The sequence below is a fragment of the Dromiciops gliroides genome, chromosome 4, assembly GCF_019393635.1.
Source record: "Dromiciops gliroides isolate mDroGli1 chromosome 4, mDroGli1.pri, whole genome shotgun sequence".
NCBI lineage: Eukaryota > Metazoa > Chordata > Mammalia > Microbiotheria > Microbiotheriidae > Dromiciops > Dromiciops gliroides.
The window spans coordinates 3,707,877-3,731,581 of record NC_057864.1 but is presented as its reverse complement, the minus strand read 5'-3'; the positions used below and the strand labels follow the sequence as shown (position 1 = coordinate 3,731,581).

The 23,705-nt window shown below is 43.9% G+C and overlaps 1 protein-coding gene across 1 annotated transcript in view; it reads right to left on the bottom strand.

The window, feature by feature from the left end:
- Positions 1 to 9,630: 9,630 nt before the first annotated feature.
- Positions 9,631 to 23,705, bottom strand: part of ERICH3 (glutamate rich 3) — a 130,033-nt gene continuing 115,958 nt past the window's right edge. Inside the window, 4 exon segments of the mRNA XM_044005386.1 lie at positions 9,631 to 11,388; positions 12,814 to 15,049; positions 15,052 to 15,161; positions 21,083 to 21,220. Of these exon segments, the coding sequence (XP_043861321.1) occupies positions 12,815 to 15,049; positions 15,052 to 15,161; positions 21,083 to 21,220 (2,483 nt within the window). The 3' untranslated portion in view covers positions 9,631 to 11,388; position 12,814.

The following is a 23,705-nucleotide window of genomic DNA, read 5'->3' as shown; positions in this document are numbered from 1 at the left end:
CCTGGGTCAGTTCTTTGGGGCCAAACAGACCAAGCTTGATTACTCTTCCCTGGGACAGTCCTTCAAATATGTGAAAGCAACTCTCATTCCCTGACCCAAACCCACGTCAACATTCTACAAGGCAGCTAGCCCCGATCTTTGGGAAAGAGGCAGCTGGTACCACAGTAGAAGCAGTGTTAGTCCTGAAATCAGGATGACCCGAGTTCAAATCCAGACTCAGACACTAGCTATGTGACCCTAGGCAAGTCATGGCAATTCTCTTGAACTCAGTTTCCTCAGATGTAAAATGGGAATCATCATGGTGCCTATTTCTCAGGGTGGCTGTGAGGATAAGATAAGATCATACTTGTAAGAACAAAAACAAAAAAACCACTTAATATAGTGGAGGTATAGAGTAGGTACTACATAAATGCTTATTTCCCTGCTCTACTTTCCCTCATATTCCAGTTAGTCTTCCATAAGAAGCTCACTAGATGTATCAGAGGCATTACAAAAATGTGTCACACAGAGCCAGACAAAAAACTCCAGATGTGTAACGGGACCTCTTACCTCCACTGATCCTGCCAATTTTTGCCTCTCTCAGTAAAGCCCCAATATCATATTAAGTTGTTGTTGGGTTTTTTCACATTGATTGTGCTCTTATACCGAGTTGTGAAGACCTGGAGTCAGGAGGACCTGAGTTCAAAGCTGCCTTAGTACACTTAGTACCTACATCACCCTGGCAAGTCATTGTTTAAACTACTGTTTACCTCACTTTCCTCATATATAAAATAGGGAAAATACCAAAATCTACCTCACGATGTGAGGCTGAAATGGGATAATATTTGTAAGGTAATTCATAAACCTTAAAGTATAATATAAATACCTGTTACCATTATTAGGTGGATTTGAACCTTGCCCACCCCTTGTCCTGGCTCTTCTGACAGAGACATAAGAACACAAATGAGTATAAACAACACTGTAAAGGAGTTGAATTTCCTACATAGGCATTGCCATTCATTTTAGCATCACATCCTACATTTTTTCCTTCCCTGCAAATAAATGCCTAGCTGTTCTCCAGCCCATTGCAAGTTCTATATGGAAGCATACAAGAAATCCAGAATAAAAACATGAGAAAGGGCTATTTATTTTTGGAAGGGCACAAGGGCACAAGGGCACAAGCAGAAACCTTTGTCCTCATGCCAGGCCTCAGCCATCTAGAGGACACAGAATCTCTGGAAAACCTCCTATCTCCCAGAATGTGGAGTCAGAGCCTTTGTTGAACAAGTCTAACTGGTCAAGTCTATGCAGAGCAAGCAAGATTTTTTCTCTCATCCAGTAATTAAAATAATTGGCTGGCGGAAGAAAGGACTGTCTGCCTTAATTGGTCTCCACTGAAGAAACATTAGGCCTTAGGGACAGTGCACGTTTAATAGAAGTAATAAGTCATTAATACAAATGGAAATTCTGCAAAATGTGAAAGAGGAAGAAAAGCAAGTTGGGAAAGTTGCTTGCTGAAGCTCAATGAGCTTGTTCTCTTCCTTGGCCAATCCATAAAGGTAGTTAATTGATGTAAAATATTAATAAACCACAACAGTCACTGAGGGGCCCCTCTGTGTCTTTAGAGGATGCTCGTCCATGGCGGCAGCCATGATATAAAAGACTAGAGTGCATCAAACAGCAGAGTCCACACTGAATGAAAGTTCTCCATTGAACAACATAAAAGGCCTGTTGGAAATGTTTAGATGCCATTCATTGACTTTATCCTCTGGTAATTTACAACAGTGGGAAGCTTGAAGGAAGGAAGGAAGAAGTATGAATTTAGTGCTAAACACTGGAGATAGGAAATCAAAAGTAGAGAAAGTCCCTGGCCTCAGTGGGCTCATAGTTTGAATAAATGCAGACAATACATGTGGGGGAGTCATGACAAGACAGTTTGTTTTGGAAAGTTACAGAGAAGTGGATAGGAGGCCACTTTTGACATCCAGAAGACCTGGGTTCCAGTCCTACCTCTGATGCACACTATGTGCTGGACAAACTATTTAACCTCTTAGTGCCCTCAGGAGACTCCTTAAGAAGGTCTCAGTGACAGGCCAGCTACTGGTCACCACTTGGTAGAAGGTGGTTCCTCATCAGGAGGTCCCTGCACCATTGAGTAGGAAATAGAAAAGGAGAGATGTCAAAGGAGGGGAATGGAAGGGAGAGGAAGAGGAGGACAGGCGGGGAAGGGAAGGGAGGAGGAAGGAGAGAGAGGGAGGAAGGAGAGGGAAGGGGTGACGAGAGAGGGAAGGGGAGAGGAGAACCAAAACTGATGTTTGTGTGCCAAAGCTACACCTTTGAAAACCCAGAAAAGAAAGTCCTTGTCACCAGGATCCTTGGCACTGCCAGATGTTTCAAAATAATAAACTGATATGATTTTCTCAGTGGAAATGACATCCAAGAAGCTGCACTACCATCCCTTTGCTGTTTGCTGCACCCTAAGAACACTGGACTTTTGTCTTACAGCTGGAATCCCCTCTTAAGGAGTCTCCCTATTGGAATGTAAGGACTTAGAGAGCAGGGAATGCCTTATTGTGTTGTGTGGGTGTTGTACCCACCTAGTAATCACTAGCATTTATATTATACTTTGAAGTTTATAAATCATATATATATATATATACATACATATATATACATACACACAGAAATATATGCAGTATACACATATGTATATATATGTTTATATATATGTAATCCTTTGTACACAGTAGAGTTAATAAATGCTTCTTTCATTTATTCATCTCTTGCAGATAACTTTTAAAAACAAATAGTAGATGGTTAAAAACTTTACAAACTAAGACTTTGATAAAAACAAATCTTCTGTGGGACAATTTGGCACGTAGTTTCTTTTTAAATCTGCAGAAACTGAGCACAGTAGAAATGTTACACTGAGTTCCTATCTTCTTTGAAGAAAGCTATTAGAGTTTATCACTCACATATTCCATTTACTTTATTCCTTTAGTCACATTTGACAGCTTCCACAGACAGCAGCATAAAGCAAACAAGGATGGTAATTGCCCCAGAGCCCCCTCCTTTGGGACAGGAAGCACAGAGTCCGCATCCCTGTTTCTCAGACATGTCCCTAATGATTTTTTACCAAAGTTGAAGAAAGCCTATGGGGCCATGAGAAATGTAGGATGGTGTGACTGCGTGATCATTGAAAAGGCTGAGGGATCTCCACTGAGGGGGGGTCAGTCGGCTTCAGTGGCTCATTGTGATATGCCATTTTCCGTACTAAACTCTCGGAAGCATATGGCACCCTGGCCAAAGAGCATAGTTGTACCACCTATTTCAGCGACTGAGAGGGCAGCATTTAGCAATGCAGTGGTGTCCCGGATTATGCCCCATCACATATCTAACTAGACTGTACTTAGGAAGCCTCTACATTTATCATGGGAATAAAACACTAATCCTGAGAAATTCAGTTGTGCCATGGTTAAAAATGAAGTATTCTCTCATCGAGGATCTTCAGTGGGGAAAGAAAGGAAGTGAAATGAGGGAGAGAAGGAAGGATGGAAATAGAGGGAGAGAAGGAAGGAAGGAGGGAGGGAGGGAGAGAAGGAAGGTAGGAAGGAAGGAAGGAAGGAAGGAAGAAGGAAGGAAGGAAGGAAGGAAAGGAAGGAATGAAGGAAGGAAGGAGGACGGGAGGGAGAGAAGGAAGGAAGAAAAGAAGGAAGGAAGGAGGGAGAGAATGAAGGAAGGGCGTACCAATAGGATGTAGTGTCTTCTATGTTCCAGACACTGTGCTATGTAATAGGTATCCCAAGAAAGGCGCTAAATACATCCACACTATGTGTGCATACACAATATAGAGTACAGTTTATACATAATACATATGTATGTGCATAATCTATAGCCTTCCATATCTATAATCTTTACAAGGAACTCACAGTCTAACCATAACTAGCATTTATACAACAGTTTAAAGCTTGTCAAATACTCCAACCATTATCTCAATATAGGATTTGAACTCAGGTCTTCATGGCTCCAGGACCTGCACTCCATCTGCTGTGCCCCCAGTAGACACTGGGGGAATAGAACAATGGGAGCATGCCAACGCACAGACAGAAGGGAAAGGAGGTTGCTGCAGGACCCACGAGTTTCGCGCATCAGACTGTTACTGAGGGAAATAAAGTGTTTCAGCTTGGAACAGACCCGGGTGGAGGTACACGGCAGCTGACTTCACTATGGGCTTTCATGTGGACGCAGATCAGAGGAGGCTTCTAAGTGCCAAGGGTTGCAGGTGGTCCCAGTGGATAAAGCACTGGCCCTGGATCCAGGAGGACCTGAGTTCAAACGATCCGGCCTCAGACACTTGACACTAGCTGTGTGACCTGGGCAAGTCACTTAACCTTCATTGCCCCATTTAAACACACACACAACACACACACCACACACACACACGGAGTTTCTGTCCTCAAAGAGCTTCTATTCCAATGGAGGAGACACAATATGTAACTGGACGTTTGCTCTCAGTGAAAGACTCGCTGGGGAGCCGTGGGGTCCCTCCCAGAGGTTAATGCACCAAATTGGCAGACACAACGAGCCCCTGAAGTCTCCTGGCCTTCTGCTTCAAGGGACAGCCTGCAGTCACTCCAATAAAGACCGTCCCACATAATTCTATTTTTTTCAAAATCCCTTTTGTTTTCTTCCATCTTGGTCAAAAATGAGAGATTCCAAGAGAGAAAGGGGGAAGCAGCAGAGGCCCAAACACCATTTGTGGCCATACTTTGGCCTGGGAAATTCCTATTCAGGTTGGGTGTAAGCAGGTGGCAGCTGAAGACTCTTCCAACTCTGAGATTCTATTATTCTGTGATTTTAAAAAGTGAAGGCTCTGAAGACGTAGAAAAATCATTTGCCCTCACCACCACGATATTCACACCCTTCACCCCCTACTGCCTCTAGTTAAAAGAGAGATAAAAGAACAAGGAAATGAAGGAATAAAAAACATGGAGAAAGAGAAAGAAAGACAAAGAACAACCTCAAAAACTCTATTTTAGAATTAGATAAAAGGGTAAAGTGACATGGACCCAAGAGGTGAGGAAGCCAGATTTTACAGAACTGAGGGGAAAGGGGATGTGGGATTCCACCGTTTTCAATTCAACAGGTCAAATCAACACAAGAAGGCCAGAATGCTCCAAAGCATAGACAGTTGAAGACACAAACACCTGAGATTATTATGAGAAAGAAAAGAGGGAGCTGAACAGAGACCAGTTTGGATTCACAATGACTTTATTGGATGGATGGAGACACAAGGAACATAAAAACAAGGGTAGATGGCCACTGATGAGCACAAATATCAATGTAGCCCTATGCAAATAAGGTCAGGTTTATAATGCACAGAATGAGCTGAGACTGACAAGGACCACTAAGGAGAAAAGAAAGATCTCCAGCAGGAAACAAGAAAGAGCAGGTCAGATAAGGCCCTGTTTGGCCTGGAGGGGAAGGCCCAGAACAGATGGCTCAGGACACTCAACTCATTCTACCAAGGATCAGACAGGAGAATGTGGGGAAATGGGAAGAATGGGGAAATGATCCACATGAAAGAACAGGAAATGGAAATGGAAAGGAAGGTTAATTCTCAAAACCAAAGCTTCATGACTTTGTTAGTTCCTGGAAAAAGATGAAAGTTTACTGCTAAAGATGTGGTTTCCTTGAGGATTTTGGGGATGGAAGAGAGAAATAATAACCAAGGACTAGTAGGGGTCCATCAAAATAATTAACTTTATTTTCCTCTTAAAATTATCTTTACACAAAAACAAAACTTATTTTAGCCCTGAGAAAGAGGTGTGCAGCAGGTATGCTTAATCTTTTTGTTCTCATAGACCCCTGTGCTTGTCTGAGGAAGACCATGGACCCCCTCTTAGGAGGGTTGTAAATACATCAATAAGATACAAAGGATCACAAGAGAAACCAATTATGTTAAACTATGGCTCCCAAAATACTTGAGATCACTCCAGACCCCAGCTGGCCATGGTAACCTTGCTGAGGTCTCTTGGAGCTGTTCACAAATCTTCATCTCTAGTTCTGGGATGTCGAGAGATGGGTTATTAGAAGGGGACATTTCTGCAGCAGAAACCTGGGTCTAGGCTTTTGTCGGGGCTAAGACAGAGCATGGGTTCTTGTGATAGTAGTTCTCAGGCCACAGTGGACAGAATGAAGGATGACCACCAACAACAGTTCTCAGGGCTTACTTCCCTCCAGAGTTAGTTTACTTGCAAAGGCCTTGCTGACAGAGGGGATAGAACTTGGAGAAGACTTTTAAGTGGAGGCACCTGAATGTGACAAGGGATTTCCTCTTCCAACTTGATTTTTGCCAAGGTTTGAGATGTGTGTGGGAGAGGACGGCATTGGGATTTTTGTTGTTCCCTTGTTAGTGTGTTCCTGTAACCAAAGACAGGAGGACAGCAGTCATGTCTTATTCTAGGGCAGGAAGGAATCTCAGAAACTGAGGATGGCCCCTCATTTTACAGAAGAGGGAGCTGGGGCATGGAAAGGGTAAGGGATTTGCCCAGCATCATATAATGGGTAAGTGTATGATTAGGAAGATGCTATAGACACAACGGGCCACATTTATGCTAGTGATATCCTCATGGACAAATCTGTCATTGTTCCCATGAGACTCAGGCCAGTGGGCATCTTGCCAGCCACCTGTAAGGAATTAATTGTGATTTGGGGTTTCCATAACCCCATCTTTGCTTCATTATGGTACGACTGAAAAGATGTAACCTTGAAAAAGCCCCACCTAGGAGTTCCCCCACAGCCACATGGGCCTGGCCAAATTATAATGGGGACAGCCCAGGGGGTCTGGTGAACCAATTGGAGACTCCCTGTCAGTGGGGGAGGCAGGAAGGAAGGGGAAGAGAGAGAGAGAGAGAGAGAGAGAGAGAGAGAGAGAGAGAGAGAGAGAGAGAGAGATACACTTGTGTGGTGGACCTTCAGACCAAGTCAGGGGACACTTCGCAGCTGATTCTCCTTGGAACTGCAGATTCTGGGTGGTGGTGAGTTTGTGTTGTTGAAGTAAGGCTAGCTCTTTGGGCTAGCTGAGCTGGAGGTAAGTTTAAGGCTTGAGTCAGTTTTTATTCAAACCAGGCTTGTTTGGGATGCCTGGAGCCTTTTTGCCATAGAGATTTAGATTCTAATCATCTGGCAAGTGGATCTTATCTTTCCCTTTCTCTATCCCATTTCTCATTGTCTCTGGTTCTATTAACTTCACCTGTGTTGTAGATTTGTTCCCATTAACAAAACCTGATTTGTTTGTGGAAAATAAGCTGTTAATCTTCTTTCTTACCCTAATATTATGTCGAGCTGTCCAATTAACTCTCCCCACACTAAATTTGGCCCATACCCACCACACAATGCCCTGTGTTCTTCTGCACTACCCTCCCCAGTATCTACATCTCATGTGCCTCATTGTTGCTCAAGGAATACCATGGCCTTTGGGCACTCCTTTCCATCACTTGGAATTTCCTGTTCAACCCTCCCTTACTTAGCAATCATTCCCCTGTCTGTGTTCTTTCCTCTATTAGAATATGAGCTCCCTGAGGGAAGGAATTATCTCACCTTTGGAGGGGGGTGAGTGTTTGTTATTTTGTTTTGGTTTTGTTTCTTATTAATGCATAGTATGGTGCTTGGCATATACTAGGTGCTTAATAAATGCCTTTTTCCATTCACTCACTCACTGGCGATATCACATAAAGGCAACTAGATAAGAGAATCCTCACATCTTGCTTCGGTGTGTGTGCCTAGTACAATTTAGACAATAACACCATCTCCTGTCTTTTCTCTCCCCATCCCTTCCCTGGCTTATCCAAAGCAGGAGTGCTCAGGCAGAGGGGGATTTCACCTCTAGCCTAGTTCCAGGACGATTGCCTCCAGCCTCCTTGACAACAGCACTTACTGATTCCTTTTCTCATCTACTCTTGGACCCAGAGTCCAAGACACAGAAATCTGGGCAGAGCTCAGTGGGCATAACTGGAGAACTGCATCCCTAACTTACTCAGCCATGTGCAGAGTAAACTCTGTACTTCACATCCCTTTTATGGAAAATTTCAATACAAATGAACAACTGGCATTTTTCTTCTTTTAAAAATTGAATTTAGAAAATAAGAACCTCACAGATCTCCTGTGACTAATTAAAGAGGGAGGGAGGGTAGGCAGGGATGAGAGGTGGACCATATCAGAAGGAGATGGGCTGGATAAAGCACCGGCCCTGGATTCAGGAGGACCTGAGTTCAAATCTGGCCTCAGACACTTGACACTTACTAGCTGTGTGACCCTGGGCAAGTCATTGCCCCAGAAAAAAAAGAAGGAGATGGGCTGTGAGCTCCCCTACAAGCACATTTTCCATGTTGGGGAAATCATGCATCCAGGCACGTATTGAAGAGTCACCTTAATTAGTCAAGGTCATCCTTTCAGCAGCCTCTTTATTGGTACTTTTAAGAATGAAGAACACTAAAGAAGAGTGTCAGCCGAGGGGTGATGCACACATTTGCACTGACATACTGCCCACACGGAAGACTCAGCTCAATCATACCAAAGTGCAGAGAAAAAACTCAAGTGGACCATGAACATGGATGTCCCAAGGACATTGATGCCATGAGTCCTTTGTACAGATCATTTCCTTCCTGTCCATCATACAAAAAGCACTGCTCAGTGCAGGAAAGGAGATTATACATTCGTACACATTCCATGAAAGCATTGTTATTCCACAGGGCAAAGACAGAGAGCAAGTACAGAAAATCTCTGATGTGAGGGCTCATTGAGGCATGGCGTGTCATACTTTGAGGATGAAATAATGCCCCCTGTGACCCAGTGCCTACAAACATCATGTAGAAGAAGCCTGTTAGAGCAGGGGAGTCCCCTCTCCCAAGCTAGCTCACCATGGTTATTAATTGAGGGCTGGGGAAGAAGGCAAGGCAAAGAAGGAAAGCAACATCATCCCTTCCAGAATGCCATCCCAGTTCTATTGAAGATATCACCACTCCCTCAAAGCCCCAACTTCACCCCTCTGACCTGTTTTCTTTACCATAAACACCACATACCCCCAAAATATCCTTCTTCTCCAGTAAATGATCAATGATTGTGTTCCTTAAAAGAACAAAGGAACAATAAAAATAAGAATCCTGGTCCCCATGGTCTCAGACATCCCAGCTAGCACATTTTGAGGCATTTGTGTGGGAGGTGTACTACATGTTTAGGGGTTAGCAGTTGGCTTTGGGGGAAGGAGACCTGGGGGGAAGGATGGTTTGGTATTGGACCAGATCAGAATTCCCAGTGAGGGAATTCTCTCTACCAATGAATGAGCTCATCACCTTCTAGACTTAGTGATCATTTCTCTCTCGAATTTATCTCCCTTTTTAGCCAGAGGATCATAGGTCCAGAAAGGACCTCAAAGTCCACTTTTTCCACACTCCCCCCCCACCAAAACTGAGATGGGTTAGGGATGGAGTCTGTGAGAAGAACAATGGGTTTTGGAATACCCAGACCACCCCCACACACACACAAGAGCATTATATTAAGATTGATTGGATTGACTTTGCTGATTGACTCACTTGGAGTTAACTTGATTGGGACCACACCTACCTGAAGGCCTGGCCCTCAGAGGGTGTGTTCTCTGAACTCTGACCCCGGCATGGCATGTTCTGCTCATGGACTGCCCTCAAGTCCAGTGAATCAATGGATTTGGGTGATGCTAGCCAATTAGCTTGAAGCAGGGTGTAAGGACCGCCTCTCCTCCTGACCCAGAAAAAGTTACCACACTCAGTTAGGGTCTCCCATGTGCTCATGGAGGAGGACTTGGAGAAAGAAGCAGGCCAGACTGAGCTCTTATCTCTCCTCTAGGGTAGACAGGCTTCTTAAGTTTCTGAGCCAAGTATTCTCTCTTTACTAATACCTGGTATGCTTTAATAAATGCTTAATGCCCAAAACTGGTGCTAAAGCTTCTCATTTATAAGTAACAAATATATTAGAAACCCCAGCTAATTTTCCCTAAACTTGGAACAGAAATAAGGCTACCACATATAGTTTTACTCGCCACAAGTTACTTGCCTAAGGTCAAACAAAATTGTCATCAGAAGTAGGATTTGAACTCAAGCTCTCCCACTCTAAGAGCTAATGATTTGTCCAACCTGCCAAATCACCTCTTTACAGGGAAAAGATGGGCCAAGGCCAGTAGTCCCCAAGGGCAGTGTTCTGTGCTCAGAGGAATCCCAAGGGAAGCCAGAAGCCCCTTTCTGTAGAGGGAGGCTGACTCACACTCACCTAGGAAGTGGTCCCAGGTGGTGATCCAGAAATCCAAAGCTCTATTTACTGGTGTAGTTCTTAGCACAGCCCCCACTCATCCCCCTCCAGAGAAGCAAGAGCAGGGGTCAACCCATCCCGCCTGATAAATCCTTGGGATATCAACACCAAGACTACAGCAGGGCTTTGATATGCATGGTCTGGGCTCTCCCAGTTTAACTCCCAGGGTTATCTTGTTCTCATCCCTAAAGCTAAAGGAGACACTCCTTTGATTCAATGTTGGTTTCCCAGGAATGAAGACCCTTAGGATGAAATGCTGTGAACTGTGAGCTTAGTAGGCTATCTGGGGAAGGAAGGATGATAAAAATACTAACACTCAGGAAACCTTTCAGAATAACCCTTCCCACTTAAAGGGGAGAAGTGGGCATTATCAGAAAGAAAGGATCTTTCTAGACCATAATCAAAGACTTTTTGTCCACCAAATCCATCTTTTTAGGTTAATTCCCAGGAACTACATCCTATAGGTCAGCAATGGACTTTGTTTGATGAAAAGACATGGGAGACCCTTTGATATGATTTTAATGGACCAAGAAACCAAGTAATTAGCCATTCCAAGACACAGGTTTCACTTTGGTAACCCCCAAGCAATTAATTAAAATGGAAATGGAAATTAATTTAAAACAAAAAATAAATTTGCATAAACTCATAAAACTATAGAGTGATTTTTGCATAAAACTTTAGGATAGTATTAGGATAAAAGGGACCAAATTTAAAATATGATTTCACTTAGAAAATTGATAGATTTCAGTTCTGGGAAACATTTACAGATTGATACCATAAGAGAGTATTTTTTCTAAGTTATCTTTTGCAAGTCCATTTCAGTTTCATGTCCTGTATTTCCTCCGGATTAAACAGAAAAGTTTGTCATATTGGGTATCAACAAAAATAAGTACATTGGCATCTTGATCCAGCACAAATCTATAGCAGTGTGTGTGTGTGTGTGTGTGTATGTGTATAATACTCAGAAGGAGAAAAAAACACTTAGTTCTGGAAAGGTCTGGAGAAGACAATGATTAGAGACTCGTTCTTCTGTTTCTTGTGCTTTCCAGAAGCCATATTTAAAGCTGTCTGAAAAATAAGAAAAAAGGTAGGCAATATTACCAGTTTGATAATTCAGTATAGCCAAGCAGAACCCTCACTCATTACTATGAGGGAGTCAAAGGAATACAGAGGTACATCATTGGTAGGATACATTTTGGAGATTACTGTTTGTTCCATAGTTTTCCACATGTTCCATACAAATATAAACTTTACTGAAATTTTAAGGTGAAGGCACAGAAAATACTTAATAGCAATAAATAGCAATGAAATTTCATGTCATCCTGTTCAAAAAAAAAGAAAGAGATGAGAGAATGGAAGGAGGAAAGAAGAAAGGAAGGAAGGAAGGAAGGAAGGAAGGAAGGAAGGAAGGAAGGAAGGAAGGAAGGAAGGAAGGAAGGAAGGAAGGAAGGAAGGAAGGAAGGAAGGAAGGAAGGAAGGAAGGAAGGAAGGAAGGAAGGAAGGAAGGGAGAGAGGGAGGGAGGGAGGGAGGAAGGGAAGGGAAGAAAGGGAAAGAGAATCCTGGAATGTTCAACTCATTTCTCCCCCACTTTGGGGTAGAGGGAGAAGAGTCACTTGTTTGCCCTTTCCTGACATTGATCTTGTTATTCTGACTGTGCCCCTGGATGAGGGGAGAATAATGAGCTGCACACAGTGAAGACCTGTGTTCCTGACTCAAGGGGGAGGCCTTCTCTCAAAGAGAAGATCTGAAAACAAATACAATGCTTAGTGAGGGCAGGAAGTCCCCATCTCCACCATGCACCGCTCCAGCCCCAAGAATACAGTGGCCTCACTGAAAGTCAAAATTCTGAAGCGATCAAGTCACCCACCCTGGGGGAGAGGCACATTGGATTGAGAGGCAAAGTGGAAGGGAAGGAAGTGTCCCCCCTACCAGATGTCAGCAGCTGTGGCTGAGCCCTGGCTACACGATGTTCCTTCCAGCTCTGGCTACATGTTGACCCCAGCTCCTTGACCACACCATCCTTCTTAAGTGGTAATGAACCTTCCCCCTTCAATTTTTCTAGAATATTTTGTCTGGATCTCTCCTTTTTGCCATGACCTGCTCTACCTCATATTGTGCTTATCTGTACATATGCCCTACCTCATCACCTGGAGAATGGAACCTCCTTGAAATCAGGGATGGCATCTTTTACATTTTTGAGGGCAGGTATTGTTCTCTTTTGTCTCCAGGTCCCCAGCTCTTGGGACAGTTCCTCACATATATTAGGTATTCAGCAAATACATGTTGGTTAGTTGCCAACCTTACCCCCTTCCAGGAGGAGTTTCCTAAATGCTTACTGCTGAATCCATTGACTGGGTGCTAGAAACAGTCCACATGGAGGCCTCCAGTAAGCCTAGCATGCCTGTGTGTTGCTTAGGCTGAGGAAGGGATGCCCTGGGTCCCTGTCACTCTTCGCTTCTGCTCAAGGGTTCTGGGCTATTCTATATACTCACCTCAGGTCCTTGGGGCTCCAGTTCCTGGGGCCTTTCCTTTCCTTTGTGCTGTACTTTCTTGCTTCTCTCTGTTGCCAGTCATCTCCTTTTCCACAGTCGTGGTTTCTAAGGCCTGGGCACTCTGGTTCCTGGACCCTCCCTCTCGGGGGGAAGCTTCTCCCCTGGGCTCTGGCGATCCCAGTCTGGATTCCTCCTCATCCCCTGCACCCTTGGCCTGGCCACTCTCCCTCATCCAGTATTCTCTCACTATCTCCTCCCTCTGATCTCCATCCCTTTCCAATGCCTGGCTCACGAGTCTCATTTCAAAAACCCCTTCCTTGGTAGCTGGGGATGCTTTCCCTATCAAGTCCTCCACCACTGGGATTCTCTCTCCATTCCCCTCCCTCTCCGCTGCCACCCTGCCTGCAGCTGCTGTTTTCTTTAATAGCTGGTCCTGTCTGGGCCAAGTTTCCCCCACAGCAACATCTGAAGGAGAGGAGGCTTTATTTTCTTCTGTTGTACCCGAAGAGGCTGCCTCATCTGCCAACACCTCCCTCTTCAGTGTTGTTGCTGCCATCCCTCCTGCTTCCCTCACATCTTCCTCAGCTTGTCCTTCCAGAAAGGTTTTCCCATCCTGTATTTTGTCCTTTGGGGCTTTGTTAGCCAGAGACAGCTCTGTCTCTGTCCTTGGTGCTGGAGCTGCAGCTTCTTCATTGACCTTTCTCCCCCTCCCAGGCTCCTCTTCAAATACAGCTCTGTGGGTCTCCACTAGGACTTCTGTTTCTTCTCTCTCTTTAGCCCTTATTTCTCTTATTTCCCCCAGGGTCTCTCGGTTTTCAGTGGGTGTTGTGGTCTCCTCCTCAGGTGTCCACTCCTCTCTTGCCAATTTAATGTCAGGGCCTCCCTCTCTATTGTTGGGTGACCTCCTAAACTCCTCCAGTAATTCCATCTCTTGTTTCTCCACTTTGTTTTCTTCTTTTGCCCCACAAGTCACCTTTCTCATGGCTCCATATCGGGTTTCTCCATCTTCTCTTTCCACTTGTTCCTCCCTCCCTGGGATTCCTTCTTTCCCTGAAAACTCTTTGACTTCAGAAGCTGCTTCCTCCAAAGACAGTTTTCTCTCTTTTTCAGCACGTTCTCTATGAAATGTTGCCCTGTCCACAGACTCCATCCCCTGTCCTACTTCTCCTTCCTTGGCATCACACTCCTTTTCCTTCTTATCTTCTTCTCCATTTGTGGTTTCTTCCAATTGCTCAAAAACCTCCTTGCCTTCAACTACAGCTGGGGGCATCACCATGTCCCTCTGGAAAGTCTCCCTCACAGTCTCATACAGTGCCTCACTTTCCTCCTCAGTCACTACTTCCTCTTCCACAGCAGCTATCTCCTTCTCCACACCACTAGAATAACCAGGTTCCCCACTAGCACTTTCCAAATCAGCAGCCTCCCTCACCCCTTCCTCCTCTGGGGTCGCAGCCCTCAGAGCCGCTGTCCTTCTGCCACCTTCCTGCCTCTCTTGGGATATTTCCTTTCTCTTCAACATTACTTCTTTGGTGCCTTCAAGTTCCTCCATCTCTGACCCTTCTCTCCGAGCTGCCATGTCCCCTCTGGCTGGTGGCACAGCTCTTGTGTATCCTCTTTCCCGTTTGTCCTGGCTCTCATTCTTTCCCTCCTTGGTGTTTCCTAATCCATTCTGGATCACTGTTTCCCCCATTCTTCCTTCACTGTGGGCTGCCATCTTGCTCTCATGCCTTAATTCTCCTATACCATCCTGCCCTTCCCCGTCTGCCTTCCCTACTTTCTCCTTCTGGATTGAAACCTCCTTTCTCTCTAGATCTCTGTCCCTCCAGGACTCCTCTCCGGGAGATCTTGGTTCACTTATGACTGATGCTCTCCTTGTCCTCTCTTTCACTTCTCCCTCTTCCTTAGAAGCTAACCCGTCTCCTTTAGCTCCTGACTCCTGCCCATCCCAATGGACCCCAGGAATCTCCCCACCCTTGGTCAATTCTGCCACTTTGACTAAACATCGGGGTGCTGAAGTGGCATTGACTACTACCCATCCCCTCCCCAGAGATGCCTCAATTTCTTCCTCCTCTTTGTCCTCTTGCTCCTTCTCTTTCTCCTCCTCCTGCTCTTCTTCTTCTTCCTCCTCCTCTTCTTCCTCCCCCTCTTCTTCTTCCTCTCCTTCCTCCTTCTCCTTATTTGATCTTGGTTCCTCTGCTCTCACCTCTGACCCAGCTTTCTGGAGTCTAGTACCACCTCCCCCTCAGAGGCTCCTCTCCTATTTAGCTGCTCTGCTTCAGGTACATCATGCTTGGACTCTTCATCATCCATCTCCAGAGCCATTGCTTCTTCTGCCAACAAGTCCCCATCTGGAGTTACAAAAATAATTGAAACATTATGTGAGAGGTGTGTGGTCGCTGAAATTCTATCATGCTATTTTCAGAGAAGTGAAGAAAAAGGCGGATGGAGGGGTGGCTTTTTTGTTTGCTACAGTTTTTCCATCAGAAATAGTCCAGAACTCCTACAGAGGGTGATTGGGAGAAGTACCTGTGGTGCCTAGCCAGGAAGGTGCTGGAACCAGCTTGAAGAAGCTTGAGGGAGCTGATTATTAAGTTCTCAGTGTGAACACTTCCACTTCAGAAACTGGGAAGTGCTACAAATGAGGACTTGATTTAGCATTTTGTGGATTGTCTGGACTTAAGAAAGTGTTGGAGGAAATGCTAATAATGTGCATACTACTACCTGTCTCCCTCAAAAATCTGGTTGTTAAACATTTACCAGCACAACCTTGCAACAGATCTTTGGTTTTCATGCCTGTTCAGATCAGTCCATTTTCCTAGCAACTCATTCCTAGAAATGGGTTAGGAGAGGCAGTGGGGGATGGTGCAAAGGAAGTTGAGCAGGAAAAGGTGGTGTGTCAGTCTTAGGGCTCACCAGGAAGTCAAGAAGACCTGGATTTAAATCTCACCTCATAAAACTGTGTGTGCTTGAATAAGTCACTTCACCTCTATCTGCCTCAGTTTCCCTCATTTGTAAAATCCATTACAATTCTATTTTCATTTTACAGATTTTACAGATGAGGAAACTGAGGCAGATGAAGCTAAAGGTATTAATTGTAGAGGTGGTGTGTATTGAGTCCTGTTATCCAAGATCACAAGTTGTAAGGGACCTTAGAAGCCTTCAACTCTTCCCCGTCACCTTTGACATGGGAGGTAAGATGACTCACCCTGCTAACAGGTGGTGAGATTCAACCCCAGAGCCTCTGACTACAAACCCAGCATTCCCTCACTGCACTACTCTGAGCAGGAGCCATTTAGTTTCTGAGCCTTAGTCTTCTCTCTTATAAGACGAGGATGGTAATAACAGCACCTTCCTGTCCACATGAGATACATAAGTAAGATATTTCATTAGCACTCGAGAAAGACCAGCTTTTATTATCAGAGTAGCTAGGTGAACATGGTCTGAAAAAGTCAGAAAGTCAGAAAGATTTGAGTTCAAATCCAACTTCAGACACTTTCCAGCTTGACCTGGATCTGCCTCAGTTTTCTAACCTATCAAATGGGGTAATAATGGCATGACCCAAGAAGAACCACAGGACAGTCAATGAGATAGTAATACCTTGCATTGCTGTTATACTTTAAGGCTTGCAAAGCACTTTCCATGTTATCTTCTTTGATCTGGGAAGCAGGTGCTATTACTTTCCTTATTTTGCAGATTAGGAAACTGAGATAGACAAGTTAAAGGAAAAGAAGGGAATAAGCATTTATTTAGCACCTAATACTAGGTGGTACAGTGGATAGATCACTAGGCCTGGAGTCAGGGAGAACTGAATTCAAATATGGCCTCAGATACTGACTAGCTATGTGACCCTGGGCAAGTCACTTAACCCTCAGTTTCTCCACCTATAAAATGACCTGGAGAAGGAAGTGTTAAACCACTCCAAGATCTTTGAGAAGAAAACCCCAAATGGAGTCAAAAAGAGTCAGACACGACCAAAATGACTCAACAACAAACATGCCAGTGACTGTGCTAAGGGCTTTACAAATTTCATCTCATTTGATCCTCACAGCAACCCAGGGAAGAAGATGCTATAATTACCCCCAATTTACACTTTAAAAAACTGAGGGGGGCGGCTAGGTGGCGCAGTGGATAAAGCACAGGCCCTGGATTCAGGAGTACCTGAGTTCAAATCCGGTCTCAGACACTTACTAGCTGTGTGACCCTGGGCAAGTCACTTAACCCCCATTGCCCCGAAAAAAAAACAAAAAAAAACCCTGAGGCAAACAGGTGAGGTGACTTGCCCAGGGTCATACAATGATTAAGTGACTGAAGCAGTTCTTTCACTGGGGTCTTCCTGACTCTAAGAACAGTCCTCTATTAACCAACACTACCTAACTGAACTATTTGAAGATTCCCAAGCTTGTAACACGTTTGCCAAATCTCAAGTACCATACTTATCAATCATTGTCATCACAACATGCAAATCAGTATTTAAAATGTCCGTCACGATCCCCTCTCAGCTCCAAGCTTCTTAGCCATGGGGTTTAATGGAACTTCTGCTGGATCATACCCTTTACCCCCGGGCAAATCTCTAGGACTAAAAGCTGGAAAAGAGGTACTTACCTCTCCAGGATGGACCTGCCGCCACAGAGCTTAATAACCGCATTAAGGACTTTTGGGACACTGCTCTAGAATACCTTGAGGCTTAGCCAGGACTGACTCGACAGACCGTTTTACTTTGGGCTTCATAACAATCCTATAAAGTTGATATTATCACCCACATTTTAAAAGGTAGAAAACTGAGGGCCCAGAGGATACAACGATTTTCCCCTAGTCTTACAGTTAGTAAGCATCAGAAGAAGGATTTATTGGACCCAGGTCTTGCGGGCTCTAAGTTGAGCCCTCTTTAACCACTGTCCCACAGGGCCTCTCAAATATGCTGCTGGAAGGGAAAAGTGCCCTTTCTCAATAAACCCCAGGGTCTCCATATTAACTCTATGATCCAATCTAAACTCCCTTCGCCCCGGTCATTTAAAGTCCTCCACCCAATAATCTCCATCTCTCATGGTCCCACCCAGTCCCACTGGCCTCCTGCTGGCTCCTGGAGCTATCCTTGGTCCAGGCTTTCCCCATGGCCTGTAAGGCCCTCCTTCCTCACCCCCACCCCTTCAAACCCTTTGTGTCCTTTATGCCTCTGCCAAGCTTAACTTCTACATGAGACCTTTCCCGATCCCCCCAGCAGTTAGTGCTTCTCTTCCCATTACGGTGTGCCTATTTGCATCAATGTGCATGCTATATAGATATATGCTATATACACATGCCATGTAATTATAGACTTTTGTGTGTAAATCTCCTCTGGTAGAATGGAAGCTTTTTGAGAGCAAGGGAAGTTTTGGTTCTGTCCTTGTGTCCTTAGCACTTAGCACAGTGCTTGGCCATACCAGATGCTTAATAAATCCTTTCTGATAGATCGTGTGATGCTTTGGGGTTTGTCTTTGTGACAAGAGGTAATGGTTCATCATATTTTGTAACTGAGTTAATGATAGGATTAAAAAACAAACAAATTTAGGTAAAAGATTTAGTCTTCAGTGAAAAAGCACCTGGTAAGAACAAGCCTTTTCAAACTATCTTCAGTTATTCAGTTTTTAATTGAAAATGTTGTTTTCAAATGTCCCCTTGTTAGTCCTTTATTTTGCTAAGCTGGCTCCCAAATTTAGAAGTAAATCAAAGACCAGTCAGGAAGCTAATGGCACAGAATTAGTGAGCTAAGATAAAAGAGTATGCTTGGCTCCAAGTTCTGGGAGATGGGGTGCTGTGGACCTAAACATCGTGCAGGAGGGCTCAGGCAGGAAGACAAGGTTCAGGTGCTTATCCCCTGAGGCAGGACCAAGTCATAGCAAGGAAGTATTTGTAAAAGAAGAGAAATAAGGTAAATCTCATATAATTTTAGGGAAATAGCATGTACATTACTCTCTAAAAAGACATTCTAACTTTATTCACACAGCATAGAATGCTCACCAGGGCACTGAACTGGAGTCAAGAAGAGCTAGATTCAGATTCTGCCTCAGACACTCACTTACCATGTGACCCTGAGCAAGGTATATTAGGACGCCAAATCTATCCAATAGGAGTGGGATGGGGGAGGTCACCTCCATGGCTCCCTCAGGTTCTAGAATTTTCTAGCAGTATTTACTCTTTCCTTAGTTCTGCCTTTCTGAATTCTTCTTTCTTCGAAGCTCTGCTCAAGTGCCATTTCTACCAACTTTAAGGAGTCTCCTACTCCTGTACTTTTCCTGGCCACCTTTGTCTGCATCGCTGCTTTGCCGTCATCTCACCTTACCTCACATAATACCTCTCTGGACACATATAGTGCTCTCCAGTTACAGTTGAATGTAAGCTCCTTGAGGACAGAGAGAGTTTGGGGTTTTTGATGCCTTGGACTTCGTATAGTATTTTCAAAGATACTAGGTGCTTAGCAAGTATCTGCTGAATTTTAATTTGGATCAGTGCCTAGTGTGCAATAGATGAATTCCCTGGAACTGAGATGGTAGAGTGCCTTGAAGAAATCAGACTGGTAGTGAGAGATATCTTCTCATCCTAGTCCCTCATACAAAATGGTTCCTAGTGTTTAGAGTCCCACCAGCCAGGCGAATCAGAGATGAAGTTATCTAGTTAAAGACAATAGTTAAAAATCTCATTGAAACTAGAGTCATGTTCATTGATTTTCTTTAAATGAAATAAAATAAGAACGCTAGCCAAATGCCAATGAAAATTCCTGCGTGGCCAGGAACAGAGGTGCTGAAAACTCCCACATGACTAACAGCTACGACGTCCAACCTAAGTGACCCCCCCTTTTACAGATTCAAAGGTTCATTAGAGGTTATGTCATCCAATCCCCTCCCTCACCACTCTACCACACCGCCTCTCATTTGCATGGAATTATATTGTCCCTCTGAACTAAGGAAAAACATATTATAACAATCATGATGGTGGTGGTGGGGAGGAGGAGGAGGAGGAAAGATAGATTCATTTAATAATAGTCAGGGTTGTGAGGGAGCTAGCTATGCCAGTCTACAAGAGCCTAATGATGAAAATATTACTGTATGCATTCTCACCTCAGAAATTAGCCAATGTTACAAAGCCAGGCATTGCATTGTGGTTCTGTTGATTATCTATTCTTAAGAGAATTATGGAGAAAATGTGAATAATGTGGATTAATTATACTTTGTTTTTGGAGAGCCAGTTGTTAAACATTTACCAATTTAAATACAGTGAATAGCTCATGCTTCTATATAGCATTTTAAAGTTTACCAAGGACTTTAAATATATTAATGCTTTTGATACTCCACAACAATCTTGTGAAGGAAGGGCTACTCCTAGCCCCATTTTACAGATGAGGAAGTCAAGACTCAAGGAAGGTGTGACATGTTCAGAGTCACACAGCAGAGAAGTGGCAAAATTTGAACCTGGTGCTTCCTGACCCGAAAGCTAGCCCACCAGTCATCACCCATCATGCCAAGGTGAAGGATTTGTCAATGAGCATGGGTGAATCTTGCTAAAAAGACCCACCTTGTACAATATCAGCCTGAAAGTTAAATCCACAGGGCTCATTTCATCTTGAATTTCACAAGGAAGTGGGCCTCCTTAACATGAGTCATTTCAAAAGTGTGTGGGGGAAGAAGAGAATGATGGAGGAAGAGACTCTGAGTTCAGGCACACGATGCCTTAGTAGCCATTTCAGAGCCATAATTGGGGCAGTCATAAGTGCCACTCAGAGCCAGGATGCTCATTACCTCCAATCAAGTCATGTGCCAAAAGCAAGAAATTCTTTTTTGTCTCTGAAAACAAAAGTAATTCAAAAAAGTCTCTTCTAAATGTGCACTTGTTCCCAGAGACTTCAAGGATGAGATTTAAGCCTCTTCACTGAGCACTGGAAATGAGGACCAGTTGGGCCAAAGTCATTTGTGTTGGCCGACTGAATAAGACAGAGGCAGGATATGAAATGGGTCAGAATTGTGAACAAAGAATTACTGTCATAGCCAGAGGACATTTTGTGATCTCCTTTCTTTCCCCCTAACCCATTTAGTAAAAGAAAAGAAAAGAAAGAAAAAGAAAGAAAGAATAAGATCAATACCCAGCTTTGAGCTTCCACAACCAACTACTGCCCCTTATTCATGAGAGAATAATGAAACCACTGAAAAAGATCAGGAAGGAAGCACAGATATGAAGATGAAAGATGGAAATAGGGCTGCCTTTTCAAATTCGTTCATAGGTAAAAGTTTGACCTTACCGTGGTGAAGGTGATCCAGATGGTGCCTCTCGCCTTCTTGTGTTTCGTCTGTGACGGAGGCACTAGGCTGCGTTCCAGAAGGCCCTGGCTCAGCCTCTTCCACTGATTCTCTTAATTCCTCTTGGACTGATTTGAGGTCTTCAAAAATATTGCAGAATATGAAACACAGGTGGGGAAGGGGAGGGGAGAACATTGGATGATTTCCAGGTATTTTAGTAGCAATTTGGACAGAGGAGGATTAACTTCAATCTATTCTCTGTAAACTCTGATCACCCTTTAAAGATGAATTAAGATTAGACAATCCCCAAGCCATAATTTCATAAGAAAAAGGCAATAGACACAAGCTAATCAATCAGCAAGAAATCCATGCAAAAAAGGTCAGGAGGCATGCTCATGCAACTGTTAGTCAACAGGCTCCAAAGCAAAGGTGATGGGCTTGTCAACATCTTGTAAATGTTTACTCAAGGAAATGCCTGAGAAAGTCCTGGCATTTGGGGTCCTCCAAAATTCCCTCCTTTGGTTCATATGTCCCAAATGCTTATTACCCAGAAAGACCTAAGTTCAAATTTAGCCTTAGACACTAGCTGTGTGACCCTGTGTAAGTCACTTCATCCTACTTGTCTTGGTTTCCTTATCTGTAAAATGAGCTGGAGAAGGAAATGTCAAGCCACTGCAATATATCTGCCAAGAAAACCCTAAATGGAGTCACAAAGGGTCAGACATGACTGAAAGTGACTGAACAACCACAAAATAGTTGAATTTTTCCTTTGATATTCTTCCAGTTTTCCAACCTCACCCTTAGCCTACCTTCTAATGGCCCTGGTTCCCAACAACACAAGTGCCAAGTGTCCCACTGCAACATTATGGAGGAGTCCATCTCATCCAGAACACTGCCTCTGGATTTAGGGGACCTAGGTTAAGAACCTTGCTTGGCCACATTTTACCTGCATAAACTAGGGAAAGACACTGGAGCTCAGTTTCCTCTCCTGAAAAATGAAGGAGTTGAGATAAATGGTCTCTGAGGTCTCTTTAAGCTCTAGCTCTATGATAGGACTGCAAAATTATCCCTTTCTTTATTAATCCTATCCCAGCTAGAATGCCTGTTCACCAGCTCTTCTCACCTAGTTTTCGTGAGGAAAGCAAACAAGGGGTTTCTATTGTTCTGATACAGCAGCCAGGTAATGCACTGTGGAAAGAGCAGGATTTGGACTCAGGAGGACTGGGAATCAAATCCTACCTCAGAAACATATTAGCTGTGTGACCCTGGGCAAGTTACTGAGCCTCTATTGCCTCAGTTTCCTCATCTATAGGATGGGGATAATAATAGCAACAACCTCCTGTGTTATGTTGAGGATCAAATGAGTTAAATGTGTAAGGAAATTAGCAAACCTTAAAGAACTATAACTGCTAACTTCGATTCTGCTAACCACGAATTCACATTTGAGACTTCAGGACAGTAAATTTCTGAGTTTCAAGAAAAGATGGGTGACTTACAAGGACTTGCTGAATTGAAGTAAATTATAGCACTACATAGTCTAAATTCAACAAGTCATATCCAAAGGGATGGGACTTTCTGGAAGTTTTGATGATAGTCATAAATAACTCCCATGATGGAAAAAAGAAACTGTAGTTATATGAATGAAAGAAAAACATTTATGAAATGTCTACTTTGTGCCAGGAAGTGTGAAAACTTCTGAGAATAGAAATCCCAAAGGGAAAAAGTACCTGCGCTCATAGAATTGGCATTTTAGTAGGGGAGACAAGGCATGGAGAGAACTGGGGTGCCAGAGAGGGAGTTTTGGTGTAATGAGTGACAGAAATCGCTAGCAAACCCACCAGACCCTTTGTTATTCTCCTCTTCCTAGTGGTAGTGTCAATGCTGGTTTGGTTATTGTCCCTGGAGGTAACATTCCAAAGATGAAAAGGGAAGGGGTGCATATGTAATATGTGACAGCACAGCTAGATTCCTGGGTGTCCTGGAAAATAACTGGACATGATAGGAATCACTACATAGGACCAGCTCAATATGCTCAACCTGTGAGTTGGCCCTTACTGACTTATCCATCAGGACAATTCAGCCTCAGGACAGAATTCCAAAACTGAGCAGATCAACTCCCACAGAGAGTGGGGCATGGTTTCTGGAAGTCTGAGGCTCTTCTAAGTATATTGAAGGGGGACAATGACAGTGGCAGAGAAGGTGGCAAGATGCCCAGGTAAACTTGGATTTCCAGGGTATTAGACTTTACAAAGGCTGAATGATGAAAGCAGTCACTCTGCATTTCTCCAGCCTTACTATGCTATATAAATGAGTAACTCTCTTCCTCCTCCTAATGGAGTACTTAAGAGCAACTTGGAGTCGGGAAGACCTGATAGGAATCCCACCTCAGTCATTTACTGGTTATTTCACTCTGGAAAACCTACTTCTTTCCTGAACCTCAGTTTCTTTATCTGTAAAACAAAGATCCACCTATCCCATAGAATTGTTATGACTATCAAGATAACATATGGAAAGCACTTTGCAGACCCCCAGGTACTATCAAATTCTAAGAATTATTCTCTTATTCTCATTATTGCCTCAAGCCTTATGGAGCCTCATTCCATCCTATGGCTGAAATGCCTGCCC